The 15,241-nt window shown below is 46.5% G+C and overlaps 1 protein-coding gene across 2 annotated transcripts; it reads right to left on the bottom strand.

The window, feature by feature from the left end:
* Window positions 1-1,091: 1,091 nt before the first annotated feature.
* prdm11 (PR domain containing 11) lies at window positions 1,092-15,007 on the bottom strand. Of its 2 annotated transcripts, XM_042110584.1 has the most exons (8): window positions 14,619-15,007; window positions 13,665-13,806; window positions 13,435-13,532; window positions 12,162-12,421; window positions 11,955-12,019; window positions 10,959-11,146; window positions 9,048-9,605; window positions 1,092-7,213 (listed from the first exon to the last, which is right to left on the bottom strand). In XM_042110584.1, the coding sequence occupies exons 2-8, from the start codon at window positions 13,727-13,729 to the stop codon at window positions 5,052-5,054; spliced, it is 3,396 nt and encodes a 1,131-aa protein (XP_041966518.1). In that variant the 5' UTR covers window positions 13,730-13,806; window positions 14,619-15,007; the 3' UTR covers window positions 1,092-5,051. The 2 variants fall into 2 exon arrangements, with proteins under 2 accessions (XP_041966518.1, XP_041966519.1); XM_042110585.1 differs by lacking the exon at window positions 9,048-9,605.
* Window positions 15,008-15,241: the final 234 nt, after the last annotated feature.

The following is a 15,241-nucleotide window of genomic DNA, read 5'->3' as shown; positions in this document are numbered from 1 at the left end:
TGTGAGGTCCTCAAGTGACTTCTGGCTGTAGGGGTAGTTCTTAGACTGTTGGGGTAGTTCTCGGACTGTTATGATAGTTCTTAGACTGTTGTAATAGTTCTCGGACTGTTATGATAGTTCTTAGACTGTTGAGGTTGTTCTCAGACTGCTGTGTGGGCTGTCGGCCGGTGCTCATGATGCTTGGCAGAGCCAGAGGAGGCTGAGACAATGACGTTCAGTCTGACATTTCCACAACGGAGAAAAAAAACAACGTGATGACAGAGTTGTGTGGTTCAGCCCATGAATTCCCCTGGCGATAAGGACACAAAACAGACGCCCAGCGAGCCAAAGCCGAACAAAAAGGCGTTCATGGCAGACACGCAGGAGAGGAAAGACTCAGCTCTTCCACACTGCATTTTCTGAAGGACTTCAAATGTAGAGGAACGTCCATCCGCACTTCCCCTCACTACACCTCCTCTTCATCACTATGCTTCTCTTCATCACTACACCTCCTCTTCATCACGACACCTCCTCTTCATCACTACACATCCTCTTCATCACTACACCTCTTCATCACTATGCTTCTCTTCACTACACCTCCTCTTCATCACTATGTTTCTCAGCTTCTCTTCACTACACATCCTCTTCATCACTACACCTCTTCATCACTATGCTTCTCTTCACTACACCTCCTCTTCATCACGACACATCCTCTTCATCACTATGCTTCTCTTCACTACACCTCCTCTTCATCACTATGTTTCTCAGCTTCTCTTCACTACACCTCCTCTTCATCACTATGCTTCTCTTCACTACACCTCCTCTTCATCACAACACCTCCTCACTTACACTCTTCACTACACCTCCTTTTCATCACTATGCTTCTGTTCACTACACCTCCTCTTCATCACTTACACTCTTCACAACACCTCCTCTTCATCACTACACCAACTCTTCATCACTTACACTCTTCACAACACCTCCTCTTCATCACTTACACTCTTCACAACACCTCCTCTTCATCACTACACCTCTTCTTTATCACTATGCTTCTGTTCACTACACCTCTTCATCACGAATGCATTCAGAAGGCAAGGAACAATACACACCAATAAAATACAAAAAGGTTTTATTAAAGCCTTATTTGAGTGATATATATTCAGAGTGGGTATAAAGAACATTTCCCCATCCAGTCAAGATCACACACATCCATGTCCACTTACAGTTCAGAGTAATGCAATTCCAGTGTTACATGATTTAAAACAGGTGCTCCAGACCAATGTGAAGACAGTGAGAAGAATACAGATCTGAATGCACTATATAGTCTCTTGCCCATTCAGAGAAAGGTTCAATGTGAAAACCTGAAGCCATTTGTTCTGTGTAAGACTGCAATGGCCCACCACCTTTACTCCACCTGACCAGCTCCTCTCTTAAGTCAGGACGGTCATTTAGAAGTCTCATTCTGATGCAGTGTTATGAAGCCCCATCGAAACACTGAGTGGGTTCATGGATTTGTTTTGGCTCACTGTATGAGGACTTCTAAACATTCTGGAAAATTCACAATTTTTATGAAGTATGAAATAACAGGAAAAAAATAAATGTACCAATATTAAAAAACATAAATGCAATATGGTCACAACAAAGATCAGGCTATGATAAAGAAAATCAACAATGGACAGACATTTGATACAAATATAAGGAAAAGAAAAGGTGCAATATTATGGCAAAGCAGGAGGAAACTAACCCACAAATGACGACGATCTGATCTGCCACTAAAGTTTCATTTCCAGCAACATTTAGAGTTCAAATGGCTTTACTGAACAGTCTGGCCCTCTGCGTGTCCTTATGTCAGGGTTAACCCTAGCCCTAACCCTAACGTTTAAAGCTTGACCACCTCCTCTGCCTCAGCCAGCCCGCTGCTGGGAGATGTCACTCAAGCAGCCTTTATCTCTCTCTCTCTCTCACACACACACACCTCACACACACACACTAGTGGGTGGAGGAATGGCATCTTCCGAAGGTCTCAAAACTGTATCAAAAGAACAAGCTTATGTACTTGCTGGCATACCTCACTGTGAGGTAATAGTCTAGTCTAACCATCCAAAAGCATACCACATTAGCACCACACCACATCAGCATCAAACCATAACCACCAAACTACACCACCACCAAACCATCGTTACCACCGTCACCACTAGACCACCACAGAAGACTCTGCGTGACACTATCTCAATATAGATATATATGACACACATTTACATATATACAGTGTTGGGCACATTAATAGGAAGTCTTCCACAGTTATAATTTTGCATAATGTTTCATAATTACAGAAATGTCCCATTGTCTTGGTTGTTCTCCTAATCTGTGTATTCCCAAATTCATTCTAGTATTTATCATAAAAAGCTGTTATTGGTAAAAGGAATAACCCAAACCCAAAAACCTTTCTCTTTGTATGTTTTACATGCAGCCAAAAAAGATTCACAGATCAGTGGACGATTGTCTTTGTTGTTTTAGCTTAATTTTTGTTATCTCTAAATGTTACAGTTTAGTGTTACATAACATTCAGTATTTCTTTAATATTTTGTTGTTTTAAAGGAAGAAGAATGAAGAGTGAGGAATCACTAGGAATCATATCCATTCCATGACTCTGTAGGAATCACTAGGAATCATATCCATTCCATGACTCTGTAGGAATCACTAAGAATCATATCCATTCCATGACTCTAGGAATCACTAAGAATCATATCCATTCCATGACTCTGTAGGAATCACTAGGAATCATATCCATTCCATGACTCTGTAGGAATCACTAAGAATCATATCCATTCCATGACTCTGTAGGAATCACTAAGAATCATATCCATTCCATGACTGTATGATTCACTAAATATTATTTTCAATCAGAACGTATTTATAGCAGAAAGGTAAACTATTTTTGTGATATTGTATTGCTCTGTGGCAAAAACAACCAACACAATTGTTAACATTGAAACATTTCTATTAATTTGTCTAACACTGTCCTGCGGAATAGATCACGTGTATTATACAGAATCAAGCCCACCAGAGTGGCTCCCTGACAGATTCTCCATACAAGACAAACAAGATCAGTAAGGCAAAATGAAAATCTGTAAAAAAAATGAACATTTTAAAACCAAATGTGGTATGCCTTTGAATGGCGTTTAGCAGTTTGCATTAAAAACACAGTCACATTTTGGCCATCCAGCACAGAGCCCACCACCGCGCCATTGACAGTTGTCCCATTCATGGCGGATCAATCCATCAGACTGTTACAGCCGTGAAAGCCTGTGCACCATTCAATATAATGCTTTGCCAACGGGACAAAAAGACCTCCTTTGTGCATTATACCCTGCCATGTCTAACAGGCACACACACGCCACATGAGAACTGATCCCATTAACCCAACATTCACATTCATGTCACACACAGATACAACCAGCTTCACTCTATTTTGCTACATTCCATGAAGTCAACTTTAATTTTACTGACATTAAATCAACGTCTAGTGATGTTTGGCATGACAATGATAGCATGACTAAACCAGAGAATTTTCCAACCCCCTCTGCTCAGTGCCTCTAGAAGAGAGCGTAAAAAACTCCATCAGCCCCTCTGCTCAGTGCCTCTAGAAGAGAGCGTAAAAAACTCCATCAGCCCCTCTGCTCAGTGCCTCTAGAAGAGAGCGTAAAAAAACTCCATCTGCACCTCACTCTCTCATTTCCAGTGAAACTGGACTTTGGCAAATTAGGTGAGGCATTCCTGGCCTCCTGAGTGTTCCACCATCCGTACAGGACTGGATTTAGTGGAAAACACATAAAAATGCTCCGTCTTGGCTTCACTGTCTTCACTTTGCAAGACTAGCGCATTGCACAGGTGCAACACAGGCGAAATCACAACATTCTTTGGGAATTTTACAATCAGAGAAACAAGGGTGCCATACCACTCTGCATGTATGGCTGATGGACTATAATCATGACTCAAAATTGACATTTCAAAATGGAGATTTCAATGAGGTTGGTCATATGACAATAACGAAATGATACATTCCGCTGTATAAACGCTAGCACAATCATACCGGTAACGTGGATGATAATATTATAATATAATAATAGCATACTAAGAATAATAATACAATAATAGCATACTAATAATGCCATACTAAGAATAATATACCAATTTCAACTTAACACACATAGTAATCAGACATGGCATTATAGTAATAGCTTTTTGCTTTTTAACTCTTTTTGTCATGTTCAGCATTGGCATAAAGTTGCATACTTCATGGCTATTGGCACATTCCCATCTTTAAAGTTTTAACTGTAGATATTCAAACAAACAAACAAACTGTTAAATGGACTTTACAAAACACTATTCATAATATACTTATATGGTGTGAGATAAAGACAAATTAATTGTTTACGTTGTTAAAGGCTTTTTGTACTTAACATCAACTTTTTGATTTTAACAAAATCATCTTGAAAAGCTATTGCATCATACTGTGTACTCAACAATGAAGTTATAGCTACATGAAGTAAATGTAATTTGTACAAAACCTGTCAACAACCAGCGATTCGATGCTGCTGTGCTCATTAGGTGCTGAAGAAGAGCACATTGTTTAAGTGGATCAACTCTGCGATTTTTCACCAAAGTGTGTGTGTGCATTGACTGAACTGGCAAAAATCAAATGTTTTAACAATGCATAAAAAGGAACACTAGGATGGAACCACTATAAACAGGCTCAGAAGAGTAACGTTACTGTGAAACATTCAAACGCAAGATAACTAAGTATAATGGCATTCTTTGATATATCCATGTGTGCTAAGTGGATTGTCGCTCTTTGGGGTTGGACAAGATGTGCACATCATAGAGCTTAGCTTTACATGTGCTTGTCTCGGTTCATGAGGGGACAGATGACTGACAGGGCTCTTAGAGAGCCTCTGATCAGACCGTCTTAGCAGCATGGCCAGTTCCTCACCCTCTGGCCAATTACACACAGCTCTGATCAGTCTTTAACAATGGGATGGCTTTGGAACACAGTTCCTTACATCACACTCTCAGCAGTCCGGGTAGAAGTCAGCAGCCACCTCCACCCCCTGCAACAAGGCCTTCTGGTCGGAGGTGGACATCCTGCTCAGCATCTCGGCTGAGATGGAATAGCCGCTCCCCGACTTCTCCTCGAACCAGCTGTCGAGCGGGCGCTTGCCGTCGAAGCTGGCGATCGGCGGGCCGTTGACGGCGAGGGTGAGCAGGTCGTTGACGTTTTCTGGGGCGAGGCGGGAGCGGCTATTGCGGCGCAGCCTCTGCAGGGCGGCGCGGCCCTTATCGCAGCAGGCGCTGGAGCACGGAAGCACGCGCACAATCTGCACCAGCCGGTGCAGCAGCGGGAAGCGCTGCCGGTAGCGGCACACGTGGCCCGCCACCTCCCGGAACCCGCTCATGCTGAAGTAGTCGGCCTTCAGGTCGCGCCACTCCACTACCAGGCTGCCGCGCGCATCCATGCGCTCATGAGGCGTCTTGCAGCCCACCGACGGGATCGTCTCCAGGTGGTCGAAGATCAGCTGGATCTCCTCCTCGCCAAAAGCCTGCAGGTCGTCCCTGCTGCGGGGCCAGGTGGACAGGTCCAGCACTCGGCAGGCCTGGACCACAGGGCGGCTCTGCGGGTCGAACCTCTGGGCCAGCACGCTCTGGCTCTTCTGGCAGATCTTCTCGCGGATGGACTGAAACTTGGCCTCGGCCACTCGCAGGTTCTTCAGGTCCACGCCGTTGAAGCTCTCGCGGAAGTTCTCCTCAAACTCCTGCAGGTACTCGCCAGGCACATCCACCAGCTGCCCGATCTCTTGGATGGCTTCCTCGATGCGGGCATCCACCTGAGACACCAGCAGGTGGTCCCCTTGGAAAACGAAGGCGAGGCGCGACAGCACGGCGATGATGTCCAGCAGAAAGTAGATGAGCTTGATGGACTGGTAGTCCATCAGGAACTGCAGCAGTGAAAGGGCGATAGCGGCGGAGTCTGCCCTCTGCGTCTGGCCGCTGATGTCCTTCAGGTGCGCCACTACCTCCAGGTAGTCTTTGATGAGCGCGTTGAGGACGTTGGGCTCACCGATGACCCAGCGCACGGCGCGGATGTCCCCCAGGAAGTGGGCCTCGTCGGCCAGCGTGGGCGCGGACGCCCGCAGCTCCAGCAGCATGCGTGGCGAGTAGCGGTAGAAGCTGAGCAGCTGCTTCAGGTTGCTCTCCAGCTCCTCCAGGCAGCACAGCTCCTTCCCGCTGATGCCGTCCAGCACCTCCACCTGCGGGCGCTGCAGCATCACGGGCAGGCACAGCACCCACGGCGCCGCCTTGCGCATGCCGATGTAGATGTTGGCACGGAGGCTGGAGGAGACGTTCGCTCCGTCCATCCCCAGACCCACCAGCAGCTTCTCCTGCAGCCGGAGCCCCACCACGGAGAAGGCACGGTCCAGCGCCTGGACGTAGCCCTCCGCTCCGGCCCCTGCCAGCTGCTGCAGCGACAGGAACTCAGTGGCCGCGCCGCCCTCGCTGGTCAGGAACTGCACGTAGACGGCCACGGTGTCGGCCAGCTGGTCCTCATGCTGGCTGTCCATGATGACGCTGAGGAAGGGGGACAGACGCAGCCTCTCGGCCAGGTCCTCCTTAAAGGCGCGGGCGATGTGGTGGATGAGGATCTGACAGTCGCCCTCGTTCATGTACTGGTCCACCACCTTCAGTTCGCACTTCTTCAGCAGCTCGGCCAGCGGCCGCAGGTCGGAGAAGGGCCGTCCCTCCACGGCCAGGTGGTAGGCGGCGTTGAAGAGCAGCATCATGTTGCGGCACATCTCCTCCGTCTTCTCGGGGTGCATGCGCAGCTTGTATAGCTGCAGACACTTCTTGTGCAGGTTGCTCTGGCTGTGCAGCTTGATGGTGTGGATCTTGAACTGCTTGGAGCCGATGATGAAAGCGGAGGTGCGTGACGACTGGACGGTGTACTGCCGGCACACGTGGCACCACATCTCGTTGAGCGTGGGCGAGTACCGCAGGAACCAGAACTTCTTCAGCCACTCTTGCTTGAAGCGCCGGATCCGCCGACCTGGTCCCGCTGGCAGCTTGGAGGCATCGTCAGCGGCAACCATGAGGTCGGCAGAGAGGGACTCATCAGCCGAGTCCACGTCCGGGTCCTCGTCCTCCAGCATCACTGGGCCAGGGGTCAGGACCTCTGCCACTGCCAACACACAAACACACACACACACACACACACACGCACACGCACACACACATAAACGCACACACACACACACACACACACAGACAAAAAAAACTCTTTCAAAGGTGCTTTTTAGAGCAAATATAAATATATGAAGTTACACAGTGATATTTCTGAGATGTACACACAAAAAAGAGTGACAGTTGGTAGATTGACCTCATGCAAACGCAAAAGATATGTTGACAGTTAAAGCATCTTTTTCAAACAGTTAATAAGTCCGGAGCCCAAGCTCAAGGCTAAAATGCAACCACCTAGCAGTTTTTTTTTAAATAGAATGCACATAGATGTAATAAATAAATCCACAGCAGCCATGGAAACATGTTTAATTAGGCAGTTACAATAAACAAAGGATCAAGTTCATACAGTTTCAACATGACAACAAATAGATAAACAGTAAATATATCAATCAAAGTCACTTAAAATATGTAAGCACTTAGGCATTTGCACTACACATGAGCTACTAACAATACCAATATCTGCACTGTCAATCGCAGCAATCTACCACCATACAGTACGACTTAAGACACCAGTGGGTTAATTAAATGTGAAAAAATGTGAACATACAGAAATTATCAGATTAAATTGAATATCACTAGAAAATATCATCCATTAATTATACAGGCCACCATGGCAACCGTCTGTGAAGCAGAGAAGAAATGAGGAAATGAGGTGAGCAGCTGACCAGTAGGCATAGGATGTAGTAGTGCTGGGCTTAGGGTGTAGTGTTGGGCGTAGGGTGTAGTGTTGGGCTTAGGGTGTAGTTTTGGGCGTAGGGTGTAGTGTTGGGCTTAGGGTGTAGTGTTGGGTTTAGGGTGTAGTGTTGGCAGCTTGTAGGTTTATGGTTTAGTGTTGAGCTTAGGGTTTAGTGTTGGGCTTAGTATTGGGTTAGATTTTACTGTTGGTCTGAGTGTTGGGCTTGATTGGTCTTAATTTTGTGCTGGGTTAAGTGTTATATTTTGGGTTTAAGATTGGGTTCAGAATTGAGTGTTGGGTTGAGTGGTGGTCTTACCATTGAGTGTTAGTATTGGTGTCATGCCTAGGGTTGAGCGTGTTGAATCTTGGGCTTAATGTTCCTTTTAGTGAGAGGCTTACATTTTTTGACTGAACTTAAATGTTGTGTTCAGTGATGGGTTGAGTGTTGAATGCAGTATTCTGTTGAATGTTGAAAGCAGTGTTCCAGTGAGTGTTGAATGCAGTGTTCCAGTGAGTGTTGAATGCAGTGTTCTATTGAGTGTTGAATGCAGTGTTCTATTGAGTGTTGAAAGCAGTGTTCCATTGAGTGTCGGGTTGAGTGTAGAGATGCACCAATCAGTCTATTTCAGTCCTCATAACGATACCTTGACTTTGGGTATGGACTATTAGGTCCAGTGTTGAACAGTATGGTGTTGAGTGTTGGGTTAAGTGTTGGGTTGAGAGCTGACTGCAGTGTTGGGGTGAGTGTTGGATTGAGTGTTGGGCTGAGTGTTGAGCATTGAATGTTGATTAGAGTATGGTGCCGAGTGTTGGGTTAAATGTTGGGTTGAGTGTTGGGCTAATTGCTGTATTGAGTTTTAGGTTGAGTGTTGTGTTGATTGCTGGGTTGAGTTTTAGGTTGATTGCTGTGTTAGGGCGATGGATTGATTGCTGGGTTGAGTTTTAGGTTGATTGCTGTGTTAGGGCGATGGATTGATTGTAGGGTTGAGTGTTGGGTAAATTGCTGGGTTGAGTGTTGGGTTAATTGTTTGATTGTTTGCTGGGTTAGGGTGTTGGGTTAATTGCTGGGTTGAGTGTTGGGCCTCGGCCGGCTGCTTACCTGTCAGTTCGTCCCCACAGTGAGGCTCAGGTAAGGTTGTTGGCTCCTCCCTCTCCTCCCCCCTCAGTCGCTGTAGCTCCGCCTCCAACTCGCAAATCCGCAGCCTCAGCTTGACGCAGTTCGGGCAGAAGGAGGTGGTGGCGTCGCCCACTTCCTCCCCCTCCTCCCTCTTCAGCGCGCTCAGGTCAAACTGCCCCTTCCCCAGCTCCAGGAGGGTGGGGCCATCCTTGCAGTCCTGCTCTAGCGGTGGCAGGGCGGTGCTGATGGGCGTGCGGAGGTGGCCGCGGGTCCTCCTCAGGGTGAAGGCGCTGTTCAGGGGGTTCTCCTGGCTCTGCGAGGCCTCCAGAGACGCCTCCAGCACGTCTTTGAAGATGAGGTCAATCTTCTTCTTCTTGGCCTGCGGCGGCCCGTCTCCTTCCTCCGCGCTGGGCTTTAGCGGACCCCTGCGGCCATGCAGCGCCGACCTCAGTACTGGCCCTTTGGTGTCACCTGGGTTCGGAGCTGTAGGACTTTTGGTATCGTCTGGGTTTGGAACGGCCTCCTCAGATTTCACAGTTCCTGCACAATTAGAGGGATATGATGTTTATGAATAATCCTGAGCAAAGACAAGTACTCTTAAATGCATCTTGTACATATGCATCTCTGCTTACATAGAAACAAACAAAAATGATGAATTTGCTGACAAAGTTTGATAATGGGACAACTGAGAACACTCACCTTCATCTCCATTCTCAGGAACATTTCTTCTGGGAAATACTAATGTCGCTGATTTAAATGTAAACTGTCCAGCTAAGCGGCAATTTAAGAACTAGGGTGAAATAATTATGGAACTAGATTAACAACGTCAAATGGAATGGCCTGAAAGCGAGGGATTACATAGCTAGACTGTAGGGGGCAGTATTGTGTTTCACTGTGACATATTTTAATATGAACCATTTGCATTTTACAGAATCTCTGTATGCTTTACTGATCTTCCAGATGCCCGACTGTGAGCACGTTTCACCCCCAGTCCTAAACAGAACTCTGCCTGAGCTAGGGTTGTTAATCGGAGGAGTTTTGAGATAGACAGAGTTTGACTTCTTGTAGCGCTGTGTATATCTGGCTAAACGTGATTCATACAATACATATTATAGCCACTCTACACCTTTAAAATGTACAATCCTTTGATTTGTCTGTAGGGACCACATTGGCACCGAAAAGTAAGGTTATTCTGAGCCTTGTGGTTTGAAAATATTGATTTATTTTGAAGTGGCTCCATGCCTGTTGCAACAAGCTAGAAGCCATTTCGTTGCTAATGTGAACAATGCATCTAACTCCTCCGATTAACATAATTTAGCTCCCAAGCGAAAATGTGAACTTGTATTCATCCATAAATAGACCCTAGGTTGTGTTTACACTGAACTATTCCTTTAACTGTTAAGTAAAACATTCGCGAGAACCAGAGAGGGTTGGCTGAGATGACCAAGGCAGTCAGCTTGTGCCCCAGACTGGCTCCACACCACTACGCAGGCATCGAGACATGCAGTGGGAGGCAGACCAGAGTCCACGAGACACTTACAGACAAGACAACGTGCTGATATCCACAATGCACAGTACACAGAATCCCAGTCTTGACTATACAACAAACTTAATGGACTCATAGTGTAATACACACAGCAGCATGGACCAACACCTCTGTTGAATTCATTCAGAAATGCAGACGCAATCATTCAGTTAAGGCATCAAAACACAACTGGTGTGCAGTCAGTCAGTACTAATGCTAACGTCCGACAGCTAAAGATGAAACTCGCACACAAGTGTATATGAGGTCACTGTCACAGACAAACAGCTAAAGATGAAACACCCACAAGTGTGTCTTCTTATCATGTTCACAGAGACGCTCGGCACAGAGGTGCGGAGGTGCTCTCTCACCTGAGTCCAGGTTGTGGATGATGCGGTCCTGTGAGATGTCCTGCAGCCTCCTCAGGTAGTCTTCACTGTACCACACTCGCAGGCGCTCCCCGGACGCCAGTCGGCGGCACACACGGAAGTAGATGTGCTCCCCATGCTGGAAGGCACTCAGATTCCGTTCAGAGCCATCCGATGAGCTCCGCACGAACCTGCCACCCGTAGGCCAGGGCAGAGCAGGATGTCAAAAGTACGTATGTAGTAGAGAGAGCAGTGTGTATGTAGTGAGCAGTGTGTGTGTAGAGAGCAGTGTGTGTGTAGAGAGAGCAGTGTGTGTGTAAAGAGAGCAGTGTGTGTGTAGAGAGCAGTGTATGTGTAGAGAGAGCAGTGTGTGTGTAGAGAGAGCAGTGTGTGTGTAGAGAGAGCAGTGTGTGTGTAAAGAGTAGTGTGTACGTAGTGAGCAGTGTGTGTGTGTAGAGAGCAGTGTGTGTGTAGAGTGCAGTGTGTGTGTGTAGAGAGCAGTGTGTGTGTGTAGAGAGAGCAGTGTGTGTGTAGAGAGCAGTGTGTGTGTGGAGAGAGAGCAGTGTGTGTGTGTAGAGAGAGCAGTGTGTGTGTGGAGAGTAGTGTGTACTGTATGTAGTGAGCAGTGTGTGTGTAGAGAGCAGTGTGTGTGTGTAGAGAGAGCAGTGTGTGTGTAGAGAGCAGTGTGTGTGTGGAGAGAGAGCAGTGTGTGTGTGTAGAGAGAGCAGTGTGTGTGTGGAGAGTAGTGTGTACTGTATGTAGTGAGCAGTGTGTGTGTAGAGAGCAGTGTGTGTGTGTAGAGAGCAGTGTGTGTGTAGAGACATTACATCAACGTTAATCCCTACACTCATGATTGGTGTCCAGAGTACACACATACACACACAGACACAAACACCCCCCCCCCCCCCCCCCCACACACACACACACACACACACAGACACAGATAGATAGACATAGACACACACACACACACACACACACACGAAGACACACACATACCTCATCCAGTTGGCTTTAGACTCATCACTGCCATCGATGCATTTGTATGTGTTCTTGTCGACGATCTGAAAAGAAAACCTGATATTGTAGTTCATCTTGCCCAAAACCCAATGACAACTATAGTTTTTATGAATATAAAAATGATTTCTGTAATCCACATGCATATTTTATGTTTCCCCTGATCCACAAGCCCAACCCTGCACCTACCACCCAGGAGAAGGAGCTAGATGACTGGTCGTGGGACACCATCTCTCCCTGGTAGGGGCCGAACAGCGCCCCCTTGGGGATGTCCTCGTCTACGCAGCACACGTCCACCTCGCCCTCCTCCTGCACCAGCACTATACCTGAGGGCACAGTGAGCGAGGCGCGGCCACACACACCCACGTCCACCGGTGTGTCCGGCACAAACACGGGCGGGCCATGGGACGGACACTCCTCCAGAAAGAACTCCTTACACTCTTCACAGACTACACACACACATACACAGACACATATACACACACAGAATGAACTGGATCCTGTTCAACAGTGAACTACACCACCTGGCCAAAATAGAAAAGAACACTAATATTTAATTTGCACACCTTTTAACATGATTAAATCAAATGAAACCAGATGACCACCTGAATAAACTGAATGACTCGTTTCATCCAGTCTATTCGTCCCTGACGGCACAAGCATATTCCAAGATGAATTTCAGAATTAATATGGCGGAAATTATGGAAAAGTGGTTGAGGGAGTATGAGGAATCATCTTTATACATAAATTGGCCACCACAGGCTACCAACCATTTAAAGTCTTTTGGATAGGCAGGAGAAGTCGCTGTTGAAAATCCTGTCACCAGGAGAAGATCTTGGTAAAAAGTGAATGCAACTCTAGATGGACATAATTGATGTGATGTTGCATAAGATTGTCAAAACAATGGTAATGCAAATAAATGCTGATATCAAAACTAAAGGTAGCACAATTAAAGGGACACCAGGCAAGCCTGATGCTTTTTCTCCACGAAACTCCCCCTCGCTCGGTCTGAAGCTCTTTTCCTTTTCTTTGCATCTTCCGTCAAGGGTTTTCGCTGCTTCTTCGCCGGCTCTGCCGTTATACACACATTTGCAACAATCAGTAGCGTTTCGTTAGCCTGCCTCTGTGCTGTGGATGCAGGATGTAAACTGATCCTGCTTCGGTTGGCGGGTACGATACACTGAATTTGCAAGCGGGATATTCTTCCTACAGGCAGTAGGGGCGGGCGAGAGAGTCTTCATTCGCCCTGTAATGAGTCATTTAATCATATACCGACTTATGAAGATGAGTAATTAACACGAAAACATTGCCTGGTGTCCCTTTAAATACTAGATCATCTGACTTTTTTGGCCAGGCAGTCTACATTCAGTGTACATGGAGATTTAGATTGATTGATTGTAACTGGTGGGCCATAGTCTGTAAAGAGAAGTGGACTAGATTCAGTGTATAAGGGGCCTCTTACACCAGAAATCTGCCCCCTGCTGGTGGTCTGAGGTGCAGCACTCATGGTCCACTTTCAGCCTCTTGCTTGGTTCCTCTGCCGGCTTGTCTGTGATGTCGCTGTGGGGGAAAATCACAACACTGGCTGCAACACTTCATCAAGCACAAAATAACTTTAACCGCTCACATAATCTCTTCATCAAACCCTCTTCACTGACAGGTGACACATGACCCTACATGCAATATCCTCACCTCGCGCTGCAGTCCCGGTGTTTCTCTGGAGACGGTTGAGTGCTGAAGGAGTGGGTGTCAGCCATGTTGGGATGCCCTTGGCCACTCAAACCATTGTCTCAGCTGGGGGGGTAACCTAGAGTGAGCATCTCTCGCTTTGCCTCTAAGACACACACACACACACACACAGAGAGAGAGAGAGTCATATACAAGACTAACATACTGTCCATGTCCCTGACACTAACACTAGTTGGGAGATATCTAAGTAATACTTTTGAATGGAAAGGTTAAGTTGAGTAGATCTCAACCTTGACCTAAATCTAATATCTCAAACTATTAGGTTTTTCCCACAAAACATATTTTTGGATATAGAAATTCACCAAGGTCTGCTCTGTTCCTAACATGCACAGAAGGAGTTTTACATATTTTAGTGCTGTGGCGTTGTCCACAATGCAACGTCAGCGTATTTCAGTGACTTCACTGTTACAATCGTATTTTGGCATGAAACGTCGATATGATATTTAGCTCTACAGCCTAGCTGCCCTGTCCCCTTCTGAACTGTCGCGCGGCGCGATGTTGCTGACGCTCCAGAAAACCCCGACATCCAAAATATTTGGTCTGCAAAACTGAATCACGATTGGTTCTTCTTATCATAAACTAGTCTGTGATTGGTTCTTATTACCGTCACTCAGACCAGACTGTATATTACATTGACGACAAGCTCGAAGCGAAACAAATGGGGCAACAATGATCCTAAAAAGCAAACTTGCATTTCGCCTCGAAAGTTTGTTGTTGCTGCGAAACAATCAGCAAACTCCGCAATGGGTATGGATCTCTCAGGAGTGCTAATGAGCCACTGACAACTGTGCGTCAACGCAATATTTCTTCGATTCCAGACTGCAGGCAATTGGCAATTTGCCTAACGCTTTCGGAAGCCATTTTCATTGGCCACATTGGCTAGTAAGACGAGCTCACCTTCTGTCGAGTCCGCAGTCCGTCGGGGGGTCTGTGCAGGACTTTCTAATGCACGACCCTAGAGCTTTGCGCTCGGTCAATCCCGTCGCAGACGCAGTGGCAATGTTTGCTTTTACTAGTCCTGGGCGATGTAAAGTTTATCATTTCACATTATTGTAACGAGTCAGCTGCTTCTCTCTGCTTTGACCACCATCTTTTTATTACAGGAAATGACATGGAAAACGGAAGAAAGCAACTTGAGTGTACAACCGCGGACTTATGATAGATGGAGAATAAATTCAGCTTGCCCCCCCCCCCCCCACCTCAATGTTTAACTGGTTTTGCAAGGCTATATAGCTGACAGGTATCACGTAAGCAGCAACTCGAAAGATAGTCATAAACTTGGGCTGCAGGATAGTCAGTCGCGTTCACCCTTACCTAAGCGGCTGTAAGAAAGACGCTCTTTTTAAACTCATAACTTTAGAAACCGACATGTCTCGCTGTGGTAGAAAAAGTGGGCAAATCCAGGTGACCGAATGCTTTTGCGTAAGCAGGAAATGTAGAGGACAATTAAACTCCTTTATGGAGGGTTAGTTCTGCAGACTACCTACACAGATGTGGTCTCAGACTACAATATGAGTGTT

The sequence above is a fragment of the Alosa sapidissima genome, chromosome 11 (assembly GCF_018492685.1).
Source record: "Alosa sapidissima isolate fAloSap1 chromosome 11, fAloSap1.pri, whole genome shotgun sequence".
Classification (NCBI taxonomy): Eukaryota; Metazoa; Chordata; class Actinopteri; order Clupeiformes; family Clupeidae; genus Alosa; species Alosa sapidissima.
The sequence above is the reverse complement of the archived record's forward strand: the minus strand, read 5'-3'. Positions and strand labels throughout refer to the sequence as shown.